Source organism: Nymphaea colorata, chromosome 4, assembly GCF_008831285.2.
Source record: "Nymphaea colorata isolate Beijing-Zhang1983 chromosome 4, ASM883128v2, whole genome shotgun sequence".
NCBI lineage: Eukaryota > Viridiplantae > Streptophyta > Magnoliopsida > Nymphaeales > Nymphaeaceae > Nymphaea > Nymphaea colorata.
Window position 1 is genome coordinate 14,722,932 of NC_045141.1, and position 19,713 is coordinate 14,742,644.

The 19,713-nt window shown below is 37.6% G+C and overlaps 1 protein-coding gene across 9 annotated transcripts; it reads right to left on the reverse strand.

The window, feature by feature from the left end:
• Positions 1–2,231: 2,231 nt before the first annotated feature.
• On the reverse strand, positions 2,232–10,155 carry LOC116253080 (uncharacterized). Of its 9 annotated transcripts, none has more exons than XM_050077534.1 (9): positions 9,608–10,155; positions 8,049–8,534; positions 4,674–4,749; positions 4,461–4,590; positions 4,237–4,350; positions 2,882–3,080; positions 2,741–2,786; positions 2,584–2,659; positions 2,232–2,495 (listed from the first exon to the last, which is right to left on the reverse strand). In XM_050077534.1, exons 3-9 carry the CDS (start codon positions 4,728–4,730, stop codon positions 2,296–2,298), a joined length of 822 nt encoding a protein of 273 aa, XP_049933491.1. In that variant the 5' UTR covers positions 4,731–4,749; positions 8,049–8,534; positions 9,608–10,155; the 3' UTR covers positions 2,232–2,295. The 9 variants fall into 9 exon arrangements, with proteins under 9 accessions (XP_049933491.1, XP_031483687.1, XP_031483691.1 ...); XM_031627827.2 differs by having other exon boundaries at positions 4,674–4,762; XM_031627831.2 differs by lacking the exon at positions 8,049–8,534.
• Positions 10,156–19,713: the final 9,558 nt, after the last annotated feature.

Genomic DNA, 19,713 nt, shown 5'->3' on the forward strand with positions numbered 1-19,713 from the left:
AACTATTGCTGTTAGCAGGAGGTGGCCCATACGGCAACTTGATGTACAAAATGCCTTCCTTCACGAAGATCTGGAAGAAGATGTCTATATGTATCAACCTCCAGAATTTGAAGATCCTAACAAACCAGACCATGTTTGCAAATTGCACAAAGCTTTATATGGACTTAAACAAGCCCCTAGGGCATGGTACTCCAGATTAAGTTCACATTTACAGAAGCTTGGGTTCAGAATTGCCAAGACTGATACTTCTCTTTTTATACTCATTAACGGTACAGTTGAACTCTTTGTACTAGTTTATGTAGATGATATCATTGTGACAAGAAACAACAAAGAAGAAGTATCAAAGCTCATATCTCATCTCGGGCAGGAATTTGTAGTAAAGGATTTGGGTAAGTTGCATTACTTTCTTGGGATAGAGGCTATAGAAACACCTAATGGTCTCGCTCTTACACAACAAAAATATATCTTGGACCTCCTAATGAGGGTCAAAATGGAAGGAGTTCGACCTGTCTCTACACCAATGGCCACAACAACCATCGAAAATTCTAGAGAAAAATTTTATGATGATACTCTTTATCGTAGTACAGTTGGAGCATTACAATATGTAACTTTGACACGTCCTGACATTAGCTTTGCTGTTAATCGGGTGTGTCAATTTATGCATTCTCCAACGGGAAACCATTGGGCTGCAGTAAAAAGGATTTTAAGATACTTGAAAGCCACCATCCATGAGGGACTATGTATAAACACTTCACCACAATTATCTCTTACTGTTTTTACTGATGCAGACTGGGCCGGCTGCCCTATTGATCGAAGGTCCACCGGAGGATATGCTGTCTTCCTTGGACAAACATTGGTCTCCTGAAGCTCTAGAAAACAAAATGTAGTATCCAGATCCAGCACAGAAGCAGAGTACCGAGCCCTAGCAAATGCAACAGCTGAGCTTCTATGGATGAAATATTTGCTACAAGAACTCAATATACACTCGACAACAATTCCAACAATATGGTGTGATAATGTGGGCGCAACATGCTTAGCTTCTCATCCAGTGTTTCATACCAGAACCAAACACGTGGAAATAGATCTTTTGTTTGTACGAGAGAAACTTGCAATGAAGCAACTCAAAATTCAATATATATCATCCAAAGATCAGGTTGCAGATATATTCACAAAACCTTTACCCAAGCATCGGTTCGCATATCTTAAAAGCAAGTTGCATGTGACTATTAGTCCCATGCACTTGAGGGGAGATGTTGAAGGAAAGAACTCGACACTTGGAGGAAAGGATCAAACTCTTGTAAGGCAAGAAGCCATCAACAACAGGGAAGATTTGCAAGCTGTCAAATCCTTAACGGATGGAATGACCAAGGTGAGGAAGACACTTGAAAGGCAAGAAGCTATTAACAGCAAGGAAGAATTGCAAACTGCACAAGCTTCAACGGGTGAAAGAACTAAGGAAAGGAAATATTATGGAAATCACCAAGATAAAGAAAAACAAGAAAGATGTGAAAGTCGTATCCAAAATTCTTGGAATGGCCGTGATGAATTGTTAAATACGACCACCCATCATTATTGTACAGAGAGAAAAAGAGAGAGAGAGATTTCTAATGAAAACTGAGTGAAGCAAACTTTATTGAGGACGTAGGCACTCTGCCGAACCTCGTAAAACAGAGTGTCATTCTGTTGAAGCAAAGATCCTTTTCTTTCATGGTATGTTGTGGACGCTAAGCATGTGAAGGTCAGATAACTTACGTGACACTCATGGAAGATCTGACCACTTTACTTCGCAGTAGACGGCATACCATAGAAGGATTTGCCTTAGAAGCAAAGCGGGATGCACAAGAGTTAACTGATACGGGTATTTATCTGTCCTTTGGCTTCTGCGAACATTAGCAAAGATAGTGCACGACATAATGAGCTGTCGTCGCTTCTGCACATCTCAGGATCACGACTCGAAATTTCCCAACCCTCTTCAAATGAAGAATAGTTCAATTTTTAACTGCACGAGAAACAGCTCTCTCGTTTTGTATGAAAGTAAATATCAAGTATGTTCGCAGCCACGAACTCAATGAGCATGTTAATATAAAAATGTATAAGATTGATTTGCTCATTCTAGAAAGAGAAGTACCTGAAACCCCATTCACATGCTTGACCTCAAACATCGATGGATTGCTTATTGGCCCACACAAACTAGGTCTTTATAAGCTTAGATAAAGTGCGCATGCATGGCATTAGGTGAATAGAGACGTAACCATTGCTTTAATAGAGAGACATGTAACAAATTACATGATAGGTTCAGTCTGCCAAAAGGTTTTCCAACTCCATGCCGAATTCATTGTTTTCTGCATCTTTTGTTGGCACTTCTATGCCAGTTTTTTGATAAAGTTGCTGTTTTTGCATCTCCCAGAAGCCTGCAATCTTCTCCACTTCATCTCCTACCAGATTGGCGTCTCCTATATGCTTTATGTCTTCAACGGGCAGGGTCTTCCCAGCAGCTTCATATAGCATAAAGGAATAATATAAAAATATATATATATATATATGTGTGTGTGTGTGTGTGTGTGGAGGGGGAGAGAGAGATACCATCAATAGCTATCTCCTTTTCCCTAGCATATTGTTTTGAGATTTTCTTCAGTTCCTCTAGGTCCAGTGCTGCAGCCTTTGCCAGAAAAAACAAAAAAACTCTAAGATGGAGAATTAAATAACACAAAACAAAAGAAGAAAGAAAGAAAGAACTTACCATATCCATGTGCACGTACTCCTTAAACTGGGTTTTTGAAAACAATCTGCTTGATCAGACGAAGCATAACTTTTAGCCTTTTGAAGCACAAATACAACAGTCAATCTCATTAAGAATTCTATGTATAGAGTTCTAGGATACTTGTCATATGCGACTCGCATTTGCACATTTTGCAGTTCCGTAAGTTCAGCAATCCTCTCTGACATAGAATCTTCATTGTTATCCACAAACCCAAACAGGAACATGTTCTTTGAGAGCATCCTCCTGACAAGAGCAGGCACGTCTGCAACACCATTTCTTTCTGCATCCTGGACAAGCACCCTAAGCTTCTTTAGCTCACCTGCAAAATTAAATCAAAAGAGATGGTTAGTGATTAGAACCATCAAAATGCTCGTGTCACATTAAGTAAATACTTACGGATAATATTATGAGAAACAGTTCTAAATTTCTAATAAGTCAAATGGAAGTGAGAAATACGATAAACAACCAGCAAAATCAACTCCAGAAACTAATTATGGAGCATAATGACAGTTACACAAGATGTATAGTTGGCAATAAATATTAGAAAAAAAAAAAGGATTCATAAGAGGATCCAAGTTTAATAAGTACAGCATTTAGAACTTGATATCTAAATGAGTTGGTTACGCAAAAGACCTAAGCATTCCAAGAACCCATTTTTCTCATCCATTATATGTGTAATAGGATATAAAGGTGAAGAAGTTTCCTCTGGTAAAAGTAATACTTACCTCATAGTCCTTGCTGTAATATAAATGCCTACTTGCAAGTATGCTGACAGCATGTGGATGAGGCATTTCTGTTCTTTTCTTTCTTTCATCAATATCAACATGTAGATATGTCAATGTCCACTTGCTATAACCTAGGTGTTAGATTGAGTTTTAATGCAAAGTGCAAACATCAACTCTGAGCTTAAAATAACTGATTATCAATTCTCAGCTTTAAAGAACCTATCCATGAACAATAATAGGGTTATTCCAAAGATAAGCCTCTGAAATCAATCATGTAGATCATGTTCTCATAGTTAGAAATTTATAAAACAGTCCTATTTAAAATACTTTCTGAAATCCAAAGTCCACATACTTGCAGTCCTCATATTCCAGTTAATTTTAAGTTGGAGACACATATTGACAGGCAGATTCATGTTTCCTATGATATTGCACCAAGATAAGGCATTTGATAGAAAGATAACCCAGAAATGTTAGGTAGATTGAGTCAGATCTACAAAAAGGAAAGACTTGCAGAAGCGGCGAGAAATGTTTGGAATCAGGTAGGAGATGGTTGGAGTCTCAAGACTAATCTATCTTGCCCCCTCCAATAGGCTCTTGGAACTCAAAGGAATGCACAAACTACGTTTTTGCTTTAGCTTCATCTCATTGTTGCAGAACGAAAGAAATTCAGAGGCATATATAAAAAAAAAAAATTGTAATCAATGTAATGCAGTAATATAGCCCAATCCCATAAATGAAGACAAGTCATACCTAGTGAAAGATATATCTTGAAAGCCGGTTTGAATGGCTGCGTCTCATAAAGACAGTAGAGACAATATATTGCCCCCAATCTTTGAGATAGAGAATCTCCAAATACCATATGAGCTGTCAAAGTCAAAATATAGAAAAAGTTGTCAAGCCATACAGACTTTTATCATTTTGATCTAAGACAATAAGTAAAATCATTAGTCGAATCTCACGTTAGAGCAGCATACAAGTTGCATGGGCATATAAAGCTTGCATAAGAAACGCTGAATCAGTAGCAAAAGGCTTGGCCTCATAAATAAAAGAAAACTTGTGTGACCGCCAGATCTTCTTCAGTTCGTCCAAAGTAGTAGCATTTTGCTGCAATTAATGAATGTTGAAGATAATTTTTGTTTCAAAAAGAAAAAGGGTGATTGGAAACCAAAGTAAAAAAAAAAACATACCCCAGAGAACTCTTCCAAAAGCTCATCGACATCTTTCTTGAAAGGAGAAAGGTCCATTGCAAGCTTTCAACTTCACCTAGATCAAGTAACTACACCATAATAAGTAAATTTTCATGTAACAAATATTATTGTCATGCCAAACTACATCCAAAGAAGAAAATCGAAGGGCTCCAGGCTTCGATCAATCACCTTGTGTTTGCAAATAAACACATAAGCCATCAAAAGCATGAGCTCCTTTTCCAATAAATTCACACAACTACTTATAAAAAATAGCAAGCTAAAAGAACCCATTCACAATTCACAATGGAGCAACCACCTATTTCATTTTAAGCAAAAACAATGCACCGATGATTCACTAAATTGGTTAATGCCATTCGAGAATGTACACATTACACGGAGATCAAACTGTTGATCACACAACTAGAAAAACTAAACACCCTTTAGGTTCTAGTGTACATTCTCACTGAAGACAAGAAATATCAAAGATGATCTCATGTGGGTGTAATATTGCATGATGATGGAACACAAATTGAAATGAGAAACCAACAATAACTCGAACACATAACATATAAAGTGGAATCACAAATTGAGTCTCTTGGAGATAGAGAATGAACAACAATATTGATTCAATCAAGCTATCTTAATAAGCGTGTAACAGTAAAGAGATAGTGGAACTCTACTTTAAAAGTACAGCACTGAATGTACCAATTAAGGTCAAATTTTAACCTTTTTGCCCTGCATTCTCTAATTAAAAAAAAAAGGTTTGTCCTGATCAGACCAATTTCTTTAAACGGGGCATTTGATGGTCATAGAAAAAAATTCTTACGAATTTTATCCAGGAAAAAATTCCTGAAATAGGGTGGAAGAGACTTTTTCCTTCATTCCAAAATGAGCTAGTGTTTGACGGGCATAGAAAATTTATCCAAATACATTTTTTGGTTGTTTGATGGGCCTAAAAAATTCTATATAAATTATAGTCAACCCTTCAGAAAAAAATGTCAACATTCTACGCCAAAGAACGTTAGACTTCTTAGATACAATGGATGCCGTGAACGCCAACCTTCTTCCTCCCCAGCCCTTCAGCCCTTCTACTCACTGCCCACCCATTTCCCATTACACACAGTCACAACGTGGTTAAAGAGGAAATGCTAAACAGAACATGCTAAACAAGTCAAACTGTAGAACAGTAAAAATCAGTGCAGGCTGCAGCAAAAAAAGTCACTGATTTAATCATTTTAATGTTAAAAAATTAAAACATAACACTTAGAACAGAAAAATAGCATTATTCCAGGCTTAGCAGCACTCATAAGCCTTGAGTGGCTGTCTGGCTCAGTCATGACGCCAGAAACCAAAAAAATAGAAACAGAAAACAAATAAAAACAGTCAATGGAACATTCACTTATTCAGACGGCAGAGACCAAACTAAGATGCATCGTTATAAACTAACATGTAATGAAAAAAACGAACAAAAAGAAAACGAAAAGACGTAAAAACTACGCGCATAATAGACTAATAAAACAAAGAAAGGGACTGTAAGATAGGATTTGAAGAACCAGAGAAAGCTGCAGGAAAAAAAATTCTACCGCCGGAGGAACAACACACCTGCCGCCCACCGGAAGAACAACACACCTGCCAACCGTCTGGTTGCAATCGCGCCGGAGGAACAACCTTCCGCCGACCGTCGAAAACACAGGCGTCGGTCACTGTAAGGGTGCTTCAATGCGAGAGAGAGCGTGGACGGAGGAAGGAGCGGGAAGCGGGAAGGGGCATGATCGTGCCCTAAATACTTTTTAAAAAAAATAAAAAAAATAAAAAAAATCAACGGACAAAGTTCATGACGCGTTGACAAAAATGGTCGGGTGCGGTTCGCACCCTGGCTTCTGTTCACTGCGCCTGGATGCGAATCCGAATTGCACTGAACTTGCATCGACGCTGGTGCGTTAACAAAAACTGAAGAGTCCGTGTGACTTTGGAAGGATCAAATGAGAAATTTGAAGTATTTCAGGATTTGATGAAATACATAATTTTGTTAAACGTGTATTAGTTTACAGCTAACAATTTTTACTGTAGAAAGAAGAGACACAAAGATCGTTTTGGAGCTTAAATGGCAAGCTTGAAAAAAAGAAAAAAAGTATAAGAAAATACCATACATTTTAAAAAATTCCTAAAAATTAGGGATAGATAAAATAAAGAGCAATATACATAATAATTAACAATAAAACATAATAAAAATAAATAACCATAGTAAGTTATGATTTATGAACTATAGAAAAGTCGCCAAACATATATAACATTATAAGTTTATAATCTTTATTAAAAGCCCAGACGACAAACAATGTCGATAAATGGTAAAAAGAATTATAAATCAAGCAAGAAACAGCCTTAATAAGCAGAACAAAGAGAACTAGGAAGAAAACAACGTCAATGAAAGGGTAAAACAATTAAAAATCAAACAAAAAGCAACGTCAATAAGAGGACATCATGCTTAGCTAATGTTTTCCTATCAAAATGAGACAAAAAAAGTATAAACTACCTGTTATAGCATAACAAGGAGAGAAAGAGACAGAGAGAACTATCGTCGGGGTGGCAATCCAGAAGAGCAACCGAGAGAAAGTGAGGGAGATGGGGAACAAATGTTGCTCAGCAGCCGTCAGAACAGTGTTGCTCAGCAGCTGTTCAGAAGAGGCAAAAAAATCCCCATTGCTATAGAGGGTTTACGTGCTCAGCTGCCGGGGCCTCGCCCGGTGTCTCCTCTTGCCAAGTAAAAAACCGAGTGTGACTTCCCCGATTTGGTATCCTTATTGGGATCCCTTATTGGGATCCGACGACTAGTTTATGAGACCTGACCTCTCATGCTATCAATATATGCATCAGGCTGTCCGTCACTACAAAACACCCCCCAAGAGAGACTCCTCTTAACGAAGAAGAAAGGAGAGAGTCTCCAATTGACATGGGCCAACTGGGGCTGTTATTGAATAAAATAACAGTTCCGCGATAGGTGGTAAATTCAAACCAGAGCTCTTTAATCTTCACATTTGAGGCATCCCCATCACAAAAAAGACAAGCCCCGAGTCCCAAATAGCCCCAGAACTAGGAGTTTCCAATGAGATGATCTCTTGAAACCATCAAATCCATGAAACCGCAAACGAATTACCACTATCCACCAAGGCAAACAAAGAAAGGGAACAACTTCATCTTACTAACTGAGAAAACTGAAAGAAGTGAATTTCCAACAACAATTGAAAGTGAAGCTCGGAATGGGAAATCATCGGCCACCAAATAGCTAAATGATGGAAACGGACAACAAAGAAAGCAGAAAATTAGGGCAAAATCGGGTCATGAAAGCGACTCAGAGAGTGGGAGACAGAGCCACACTAGAATTAGGGCAAAATCGGGTGGTCCTCGGCGGCTTCTTCCGGCAGCTAACGGTGAGCAGGTTGTCGACGGCGGTTCCGATGGACTGTCTCGCAGCGCGGATGAGAGAATCATAGTGGCTGCTGGGAAGTAGCCATTGAGAGAGCGTGAAAGAGAGAGAGAGACACACAGAGAGAGCAGAAGACATCGAGAACGCGTGAGAGAGAGGTCACTAAGTACCAACCACGGATTGAAGGGCCCTTCAGCCATGGTCATTAACTACCAACTAAAAGAAAAACAAAGCTTATAATTAGGGCCGTCATACAAATACGTAGAAGTCTTCCATGAATGAAATATTCATCAACCATTCCAAAGACCAGGAAATATTTCTTCAACCATGCAAGACGCATCCAGTGGTTCCGGTGAGCAGGAGGAGAACCCAGAGCCCGCGTAAAATCTAGAGCTCTCTTTTTCCTTGCCTTTATGGTCTAGAGCTCTTTCTGAGTTCTGTGGAACGGCAATGCATGCCAATTAGTACATTGTTGGGTCTCCATTTGCAACATAGTAATTAAAACACCCTTAGTTCATACTGAAAAAGAAAAAAATGAATATAAAAAAAAAAGAAAAAAAGTCTATAGACGACATTTTTTTAATAAATTACTATTTAATATCACAGAAAATGCAATAAATTAAATGGCTGTTTAAAACTAAAAAAAAGCATTTTTTCAAAAAAATGTTAAACCCGTTTTTAACGCAATTTTTTCTCGTTTTTTTCACTTTTTCATTTTTTTTAGTTTTTTAATGCCAAACAGTTTTTTTTTAATTTTTTTATTTGTTCTTTTGATGTTTGTGTTATTAGTTTCTCACTTATTTTATTTTTTTCTCATTTATAGTTTTTATTTTTTTTAAAAAATTTAACCTATTTTTCTCGGGTTTTTTCCGTTTTTTTTCAAGTTTGTTGTATTATACTCAAGAAAAACTCTGAAAAGTTATATGTGACTATGCTAAAATGTCATTCCTTGATCTTCCATACGTCTCATATAGGTCTGTCAGCACATATCTTGAACTTTGCACAGTTTGCCCAACAAATCAAAAATTATAAGTTATAACATCTCCCTCTAAAAGTTGTTGAAAACTTAAAAAGGCTAGAAGAGAGAGAGAGAGAGAGAGAGAGAGGCACACACACGAAAATCTACATCATAGAGGAGGCTGAAATATGTAAATGTATATGTGAAAAAGAAAGCCATCTAAATAGATGAGTGAGTGTGAGATCATGACCCTTTATTTTCAAAGATAATAAAATGTTGGTTTTGTTTTCTTATAAAGCATGTATGTACATTTTCTTTTCTTCAGACAAATTCAAACATTTTTAACCCATTTGTATGGCTGGAGTCTAAAAGATCATCTTATTCCATGGCCAATAAAGTTGGGTAGCAGAATTCACACACACATCACATGTATATAATGCAAGAAAACGATGACAACCAGTTATCAACTCTTTTCATTTCCATCTTCACTAAAATGTTTTATGATGAAGATCTTAAGAAGAACACAACTTACAGCATTCGATGGTCTTGTACCTTTTCAATTCTCTCCAGTGGCAACAAAACCAGTTCTTTGTTCAACTGTCTATGACAGAAGGAAATTAAGAGAAAAGATGAAGGGAGAGGGTCGCCTCCCAGGCAATCTCAGGCCTACCAATATCTTCACCTTCAACATGCTACTTCTGTACAGCACACGACAAAACCAGAGCCGCTCCACATTTTCCCACAGCATTCTTGAGCTTGCACGACATGGAGGCCCGTTAGAAAACGGAAGCCTTCATCACTCTCAAGTTCAAGAAAGCTGTGGAAAAGCATGAACCGTTCCTCCTGCAAATTAGAGAAGTGCCAAGAGCAAGAAATGCAGAGATGGAAAGAGAGGGGGGAACGAAAGAAGCTGCAGCAACAAAGGAAGCCTCTCTGTGACGTTCGTGCAGCTCCAAAACCTTCCATATATGTGAAAAATGGATCCCCACTCTGCGCTCTTCCTTCCACCTCCCTGTTGCAGTACCTGGAAAAGCAAGGAGAACAATTATTGCCTTCGTGGATGCTGGGTACTGTCTGCAGCAGCGAGGGAGAGTAAAAAAAAAAAAAAACTGCATTTTCAGCATCATTATTGAGAGCTGAGGTAAATATCACGAGGTCCACTGTTCAATGCAGAAATAACCGGAGGAAGAAAGAGTAACTCTTATTTTACACTTTGGTATAGCAGAATATGTGTATATCATTCAAAGAAATATCATATCAGGAAATCACATCACTGGAGATTCTTCACCAGTGGTATTATTAGCATCTCAGGTCCTCCTGCGTCACATTTTCATGGAAGCAAGTGCTTGCAGTTCAAATAAAACTGTATAAATTCTTCAACATGCACCCACAGCTTAAACTCTCAACAATTTTAGCCATTTTTATTTCAATCCCATGTGATTTAAGATAAAAAACTAGGGAGGCTACCGATGTGCAAGTTAAAACATGACAGAAGGGGCACCCTCGGTCCTGTACCTAACCTTATAGGAACAAAAGATTGGTGGTAGGATGAAACACTAATCTGCCCCAAGAAAGGTTTGATGTCTTTCACTCCTAGATCCGAGATATTCTATCAAATGAACGTTTAAACAAACAGTGGATTTCACAGTTGTGGAATTCAAATTCATGTTAAGCAGTAAAAATCATGAATTTGAGGTAAACAAACATAGTCTAATTGATTGTTTTGCGTTTCGCAACAGTAAGAAATTGTTATTATTCTATAAACCAGCTTCAAATATTGGGCAGATTCAAAAACACTATGTTCTAATAGTGTTTTATAAATGTATCCTAATTTTGAGTCATATTTATGAATTTGTTACTGTTGTCAAATGACTCGAATGCAGTTTTGTTGTGTTTCCGAAGGACACGAGAACGCTACGTCCTTCGTATTTTTCTGTCCAGCATTTGGTGGTGTTACACTTCTTGTAGAACACAACGTTCTTGGAACAGTGTGTAACTGAAACCAAACTCTCTCTAAGAGTGAGAAACAAACACTGGTCACCATTAATTCAAGGGAAAGGAATTAGCTCCTCCAAGATTTAAGAACAGAAAGGGTCAATTTATATGTCTATTTGCAGATGTTCTAAAAGAAATAAGGCCATTGTGGATTAAGCAGCCATAGTACATGACTGGTAGAGAAGGCCAGCTGCGAGAACTCTTGTGCAGTCTGAGAGATCGAGTACATCTTCCAATGTGACTTTCTTCTTCAGATTCACCAAAGGGAAAGGTTCAAGTAGATCAATATTTTATTAAAGTATTGGTCCCCTTGGCAATATTCTCTTACCTTTCTCTGCTGCTCACTTGATACTCTGCAGCCTTTTCTGTTGGCATATATTCCATACATATATTGCAGCAGCAACATGGGCAGGTTTAAACGATTGAGGAACTATCTATACAGTGCATATCAACATCGTTTAGGGTGTGTTTGTTTCACCGTGGATTTGAGATTCATGATGATCTAAGATTACTAATAACTCAAACCCGTTGGTTTGAGGTCCACTGGCGACGGCCCCACGGTGATGTGGATTTATGATCTACACTATTGAGATCCACATTATGTTCAAACTATTGTCACAAAAAACGCGTTTTATTCGAAAAAAATGCGTATAAAACGTGAAAAACAAGTCAGCCATATAAAACGTGAAAAAAAGGTGTTTTTATAAAAAACAGTCAAAAAATAAAAAACACGAAAAAAACGAGTATAATATGTGTATTATACGAGATACAGGTATAATATGAGTACAATACTGGTATTATACGCGTTTTTTCATTTTTTGTATTTTTCATTAATTTTATTTTTTTATAAATTTCAAGACTTATTAAATGTTTTAATTTTTTTAAAAATTCGCCAAGATTTTCCCGAGATATTCCCGAGACATATAAGTTTACCGTATCATACTCAAAAAATTTCTCGCCATATAATACAATATCTGTACACGTTTTTTGCGACAATTTAACTTTAAACTAAGGATATTGCAACAGTCTTGAATTTGAGACTGAGGCTATCAAACACTACCTTATTACTCATCTTAATTAAGTTCTTCAATTCTTGATGTTCGTAACCTCTGACCGAACCCAACCTAGAGACCAGTATAGAGTTCGGCCCATCAGACCTGACCTGCTCGATTAGTCTCCAAGCTTGACGAGTAAAAGCTCAATTAGTTAGCCCTTATCTTGTTTTTTTTTTTTGTGATCTTACTTTAATTATCAAACTACACTGTTTTACAACAAATACATTGTACAAAAAAAAAGACTTATTTATTGTTTTGGAAAGTTATCAAGGAATTTCTTTTGGGAAATCAATTACCATTAACAATAAGCTAAAGATTTTTTTGGAATATTGTTATCGTCAATTTTTTGGGAAAATTACGTTTAACATTCTATGTTAATTTTAAGAAGTTACCACAACATCTAATGTTTCAAGAGAGCAGGCACAAAGATCATGTAACTAAGAAAAACCGATTCTCTCGATCTATATCTCTTTCTCCCAACACCTACCGTCCACAGACTAGTTGGATCGAGCTAGTAGAATTCCATGGTTGAACTGGGTGCACTCTATAAGCTTTAGTTTGGACCCAGATGCTAGGATCGAACTTAGCCGAGTTGGTTGAAACAGACCGAGACGTGCATGATGTGCCCATCAGACGTTGGAATAAGAAGCAACCGATGATCATCACTAGGAGAATTTATCACAGATAAAGTGAACATCCAATTCAATGTGTTTGCTTTGACTATGGAATAATAGTGCAACTGAGCTGCAAGATACAATCTAGGGGCAGAGATACAAATTTTTGGTTAAAGGGCACTAGTTATATAACTTTAAAGTATTAAAAGCATCCTTATAGTCCGACATCAACTTCATTCACGACGACACAAAGTAAGATTGGAGTTACAGTAAAATGGCTCCGCTCCTGACGTATCTATCTTAAACATTGGGGCAGATTCCCGAAACATTATGCTAAATAATTGAGGTAGATACATGAAACAATAACATATTGTCATTGTTGTCAAACGATCCAAAAAATAACTATCTTAAACATTGAGGCAGATTCACGGAACATTATGCTAAATAATTGAGGTAGATACATGAAACAATAATATATTGTCATTGTTGCCAAACAATAAAAAAAAATAAATATCTTAAACATTGGGGCAGATTCACGAAACAATATGCTAAATAATTGACGTAGATACATGAAACAATAACATATTGTCACTGTTGCCAAACAATCCAAAAAATAAAGGGCATGAAAACAAAAGAAAGTCAAGCTCCTCTCATGAAAATGGGTGTTCGGGTCTAAAATGACATAAAAGCCCTCCATGTCAAATAGAAAAACAACCGGTCGTGGAGGACAAAAATAAAAAGGACAGAACACACACTTTTCCTTAAAACCAAGTTGAAAAATGTCCCGCCCTCATGGGTGGAACACGGGGGGTTGGTGTTTGCGCCCAAACACCCACACCGCTCCCATTTCGAAGAGGATGCCGTATGTTATAGCATCCATTAACTCAAAAAATATATACTTGCTTTCTTAAGTGAACAAACCACAAGGTGATCACGGATCAGCTTCAAATTCAATGCCAAGAGAAAATTAATTGAAGATTATAAGTTTTATGGGCAAATTTTGCCCCAAGTAGTGAATAAAACTGTGACATGTAAGAAAGAAAAGAGAGGAATCAAAAGTTTAGAGTTGGACAGGGATGGAGATAGGTGTGTGCACTGTGTAGGCAATTGCCCACACAAACCCCATAAACAAATACTTATTTTTGTATGGATATTTTGAGGAAATTTTCCTCATTCCTGAAAAATTTACAATTTCATAACTAGTGTCCCTTAATTTGAATTTTCTGGCTCCGCCCGTTGTGACGATAAGTCATGCTCAATTAATAATTATATCAGGCTTGAGCAGCTCCGCAAGGGCTATAGAAGGTTTAATGGAGCTAATTGACAAGAAAACTAGCCTTTGTGGAAAACTGGTTCTATAACCTGTTTTAAATAGGCCTGGGCAACGCGGCGGCCCGGCCCGGGCCCGGCCCGTTTACATTAAAAATTTATTTTTTTAATTTTTTTGCTTTAAAAATATATATTTAGTATTATTAAATACATTTTATATTTTAAAAAATATTTTATAATTAAAAAATTAATTTTTAATTTCAAATGGGCCGGGCCGGGCCGGCCCTAACCGGATCGGGCCGGGCAGGCCCGATGCCCACCTTAGTTTTAAGCGAATGGGAGGCTTCATTTTGAATGTTTGAATGACAACCCTCAGTTTTCAATTCACCTATTTGGATGACAATAACTTAGTTTTGATTTTTTTGGTTTTTAAATATTAACGTGAGTGTAATATAGCATCGGTTGAATCCAACATAACAAAATCCAATTCAATTACATAGTTGCATCAAAATTATGTATAGATACCAAGTCCTGAACTGGATCTTGATCCGAATATAAATAGGGATCCAAACAATTGAAATAATCAGCTTGACATTCAAATAACTTAATTTACTTGGCCTTGTTTTATACTATTGAAATTTGTTTTCTTTGCTCATGTGGACGTATTCTTTTTTTATTTTGTATTACTTCACATCGTGCCAGATATAGGAAATGACCAAGCATTATAGTGCATAAAAAATAATGGGTACTAAAAGTGGGTAATCTTGATATGTGTTGTATTTTTACCCGTAGAAAAGAAAATCTGCTTTTTTTTTTTCCTTTTTGGGTAGAGTACTTTTCTTAGATTGCGTTTGTTTTATTACTGATCTAGATCACCACGAATCTGAGATTTTTAAGATCTCAGATTCATGGAATTAAGATCCGAACCACACCCCTCCAACCTTAAGTCTTTGGCTTTTAACATGTAGCATGACTTTGATCTCCAAAAACACACCTTTTTATGTATGATTAGATTTAAGATCCGAAGCTATCAAATGCAATCTTATTGTGTATTGTCACTTAGAACACCTCAAATTCATTTATTCATCTAAACACAACATTAGGATCAACCCCAGGCCACACTCTTGTGGACGGGTTGTTTTGGTAGCCAAAGGTTTGTGAATCTCCTAAATTGGGGACTATTCTTTGATTCCTTATCTTCAAAGTGTTTGATGAAGAATATTTTGCTCATTCTTGAAATGGCTAAATGTTTGCTCAGTGATAATAGTGATTTTGAGTTCTATTCAAATTATTGGATGTATAGAAAAACAAAGCATGATTTATATCAACATATATATTAAATATATGTTATTTATTGCCCTAAAGGACATAGCATAGTAGGTCGACCTAAAAGACACATCATTAGTTTGATTTTCATGGGTACTACTCTGCTGGACTATAAACGATGGGATTGGGACGCTATAATTGACAGGTGTGTTGTACCTCACTCAGGTTCTAACATAGCATAGGATTAGACCTGGGCATCGTGCCGTACAACCGGTGGGTACCTGGTACTTGGCAAGGTACGAGTTGGAGTCCAGGCCCGAAACATTTGGCCCGGGCCCGATCCGGGTTTATAACTTTTAAATAATAATAATATTATTAAAATATATTTTATATTAAAAAATTATTTTATATTTTTAATTTGTTTATTATAACCAAACTGGGCCGGGGCCTGGGTTGTGGGCATCGGGCTGGCCCCGATGCCCTGGTGTGCATAGGACCCCGAAGACAATGGAAATGAACTGCCTTTAGACCTCTTTTCCAGGCAGTGGGCCGTTAATCTCCTGGTCACCCGAAAAGGAATACTATTAGTTTTCATGGGCGTGATTGTGGCTAAGAGGTTTTCAAAATCTAGAAATTTGAATAGTAGGCCACTTGGAAGACAATGTGGGTCATCTGATTCATATCCCATCTTAAACCAACGGCATCACAACATTGACCATCATTTTCTCACATCACTTGTGCATGATTCATTGGCCATGGATTAAGATTTTCTATGTTGGATTAAGAAATCAAGCCAATAAATTGTCAATGTTGGCCGGTTCAGTAGTACATAAGTTTGTTAAATATAGTGTATTGAAAAACTGTATAATGTGCCATCTTCATGATGAAGCATTAGGTCCAATAAGTCACAAAGTGAATTTCATGCTATGAAGAGAACTAGCAAGGCATCAACAAGAGATTCATAACTAGTAACAGGCTGCAGTGATTAGGAGAAACACTCTTAACTCCATGCCATTGACACCCTAACAAGAAGAATAAGACGGTTATCTAAAGTAAAGGAAAAATCTAACAATTCGGAACTAGAATTAACATGATTACAGGTTTAGGAAAGAGAAACTAGGAATAACAATTTATGAAGAACCTCTCTCCAGTGCCGGAGTCCGAAATTTTTGGTTAAGGGGCACTTCAATTTTAAAATTCGAAATTTAAGAGGCGCCATATGTATATAAAAAATGAAAATTAATAAATAAAGAAAATTTTGCAGGTTGATGCGGACAATTGCCCACACCATGTTGAGCCGCTGTCTCTCTCATTCAATCCATGGGTTACCCATGAATAAATATAGATGCAGGCTCATTTTGATCTACTACATCTCACTGGTTCAGTTAGAGAGAGTGGTATTGAGACATGTAAGCAACATTAAAACTTCAAGTCTTGCAACAAACGATTAAGATCTCGATCGATCGAAACTTTCATCTTTTGCTTTATTTGGTAGAAATTTGGGTATTAGGTCAGAAACAAAAACTGGATTGTTTAAATGTGATGTTCAAAGTGTTTTTTTTTTTTTTGGCAATCTAATCTTACTGAAATGATCTTAAGAATAGGTTGATGCAAAACATATATTAAGTTCACCATTTTTTGGACTTTAGCAGTGTTTTTATAATAAGCAAACATGAAAGGCTCCCATATCATCAACATTTTGAGAATAGAAAAATCCACATTTTTCATAAAAACAGCTTGAATCAAAACAGTATTTATATCAAAATTGTTTAGTGAAATGAACAAGTGGCTCGGACGATTGTCATGAAGTACGAAGGAATCAAATCAAATTCAGATTTAAGAAATGTCATCCGATCGGATTCTGTCTTGAATCTGGTTTAATTTTAAATAAATATCATGTCTAATGCTCTTGCATAATGAAAATCAGCCAGATTTTGTTCAAAATTTAGATTGAGATATGAATGCAAACATCAGATTCGGATTGTGAAATCAGATTTCGGATTTTGTTTTAGATACGACTTTTCTTTGTTTATATTCGAATCTGAATGTATGAATATCATAAAAAGGAGATAGGGTTAAGGGCATATCCGATTTGAGTCCAATCCATGGACATTCCTAAGTATGAAAGAGGTTTCAGTGCAGATTGGGGAAGAAAGTTGGAAGCATAGCTTGACAAATGGGACACGAATATGACCATCGATTTTCTAAGTAATAGATTATCTGGTAAAACCTTCATGCAGATTGAGTTTTAACAAACTAAGACTCCACCGTAGCTACTATTCCCCAAGCAGTGAGCTATTTTTGCTTGAGCTATTTAAGGAGGAAGCAAGGAGTCTCTGACCTGTAGCTTAGGAAAGTAGAGAAAAAGTTCTACATAAAATTAGCTACCCTTGACTAACAGTCAACAATGGGTATAAGGCCTTGTTCGTGCAAGGAAGAGACTAGGCCTGGGTGTCGGGCCGGGCCACCGGTGGGTACCCGGTGCCCAGCCCGGTCGGGCCCGGATCTGGGCCAAGAAAACCGGGTCCCGGGCCCAATGGTGCGGCCCAGAGGCAGCCCGGCCCGGCCCGTCCCGTCCCCCATCCTCCTCCTCTCTGCCTCTCCTTCTTCCCCCTTCCCCCCCTTCGCCTCCACCTCCTCCCCTCTGGCCCTCTCCTTCTTCCCCCTTCCCCCATAGGGCTGGGCCGGCGCAGCCCGATGCAAACAAACCCCTAGAAGAGACTGCTTTCCACTTACTCATAGGATGTGAAGTACTAATCAATCGGATTTGGAAGAAGAGACATGTTAGCAGTCAGAGTTAATGACTCGGGTTGAGAGAACTAGAAGAGTATTTTATCTCCTACCAACCAACAGAGAACCAATTAGACCCCCACCCTTTCCCTCATGGTCCAAGCTTACTTTTGGTGCCTCAAAAAGGTGCATTCACTTTGCTTCAACTTGTATATTGGTGTCTCTCTTTTGTAGTACAGAAAGTTGATGCATTGGAGTTCAAAATAGAGACCGGTTACCATAAGCGTAAGCATCGGGCCGGCCCGGCCCGATTACGAGTTGAGCCGGTCTGATAACAAGCTTATTGGGCTCAGTCGGGCCGGCCCAATAACAAGCTGGGCTGGCCCAGGTCCCTTTTTACTGGGCTTGATTGGGGCAGGATACCGGGTACCCGGCGGCCACCCAACTCAGTGCCCAGCCATAGTTACCTACCAGCCCCCCACCCTGCCCCATATGCCAACCCCCTTGGGGATAAGAGAGTTAGTGAGCAACAATATATTCCAAACCAATTAAACGCCCCCTAAACATGCAAAGATATCATGCAGCTGGACAAAAGTTCTTATTGATATACATGTCCGTCTCCCTAAGATTTAGTTTAATCTAGTTCCATAAATACAAAACATCAGTCTTGATTAAACCTCGGCATTGGGTTGGGTACCCAACGGGTACCGAGTGCCCTGCCTGATTGGGGCCTGAGTTGGGCTCGATAATTTTTAAATTATAATTTTTATTTTATTAATAATATATATTTTATTATTAAAAATATATTTTATATTTTAGAAAATATTTTTGTTTATTGTAACTGGGCCAAACCTGGGCTCAGGTTCCAAGCATCAGGCTTGGGTTTCAGGCATCGGGCCGCTGATCATATATATATATATACCATGTCAAAATGGCGTAAGAAGGATACACTTCAGGTCTGCCTAACCACAATTTACTGTAAGAAGAAAAAGATGGAAGCTGTTAATGTGCATTATTTGTTTAATGAAAATTAAGCAAGCTTCAGATCATCAATATTAATATTTGATTTTACAACGAAGAATATTAAAAAACTTAAAGTTATAAGTCCTCATAATGATTATCCAAAGATCATCACTAAAGAAAAGATTCAAACACATAATATCTAACGAAAAGAGAACGATAAATGGCGTGTGTCCTTAGATTGAATGACACAGCTGTTTCTTTTTTACCCAAGGACACATCAGAAACTCCGACCGTCCATTCTCTTTTCTCCCCCTCTTGGCCAGGAAGTTCTCTTGTTAGGGGGTGTTTGATAGCACTGGATTTTAGACCTTGTTTAAGATCATTGAAAATTTCAATTCCATGGATTTAAGATCAGACTCCTAATGTGTAAAGGTTTTGGCCATAAATGAGCATCTCTAACCCTCTGTTTTTCATATTGGTATAATCCGATGTTTGTTCGTATTAGGTCTCACGTAAAATGAATCTTAAATTTTAAAAAAATTTACTTGTTTTATATAAAAATTTAAAAAATTGATATTTCGGTCCGTACCAAAATTTAGAAACTTTAATTTACCTTCCTCATAAAAAATTTCTTGCTCCGCCCCTATACGTATCTCAGAAAAGGTGCTATCAAACACACCTTAAGTGATTTATGCTTAAGTTGGTCCTAGATCTCAACCGTGCTAGATTTCAAAATAAAGGACTTTGCAAGTTTAACAAAACAATT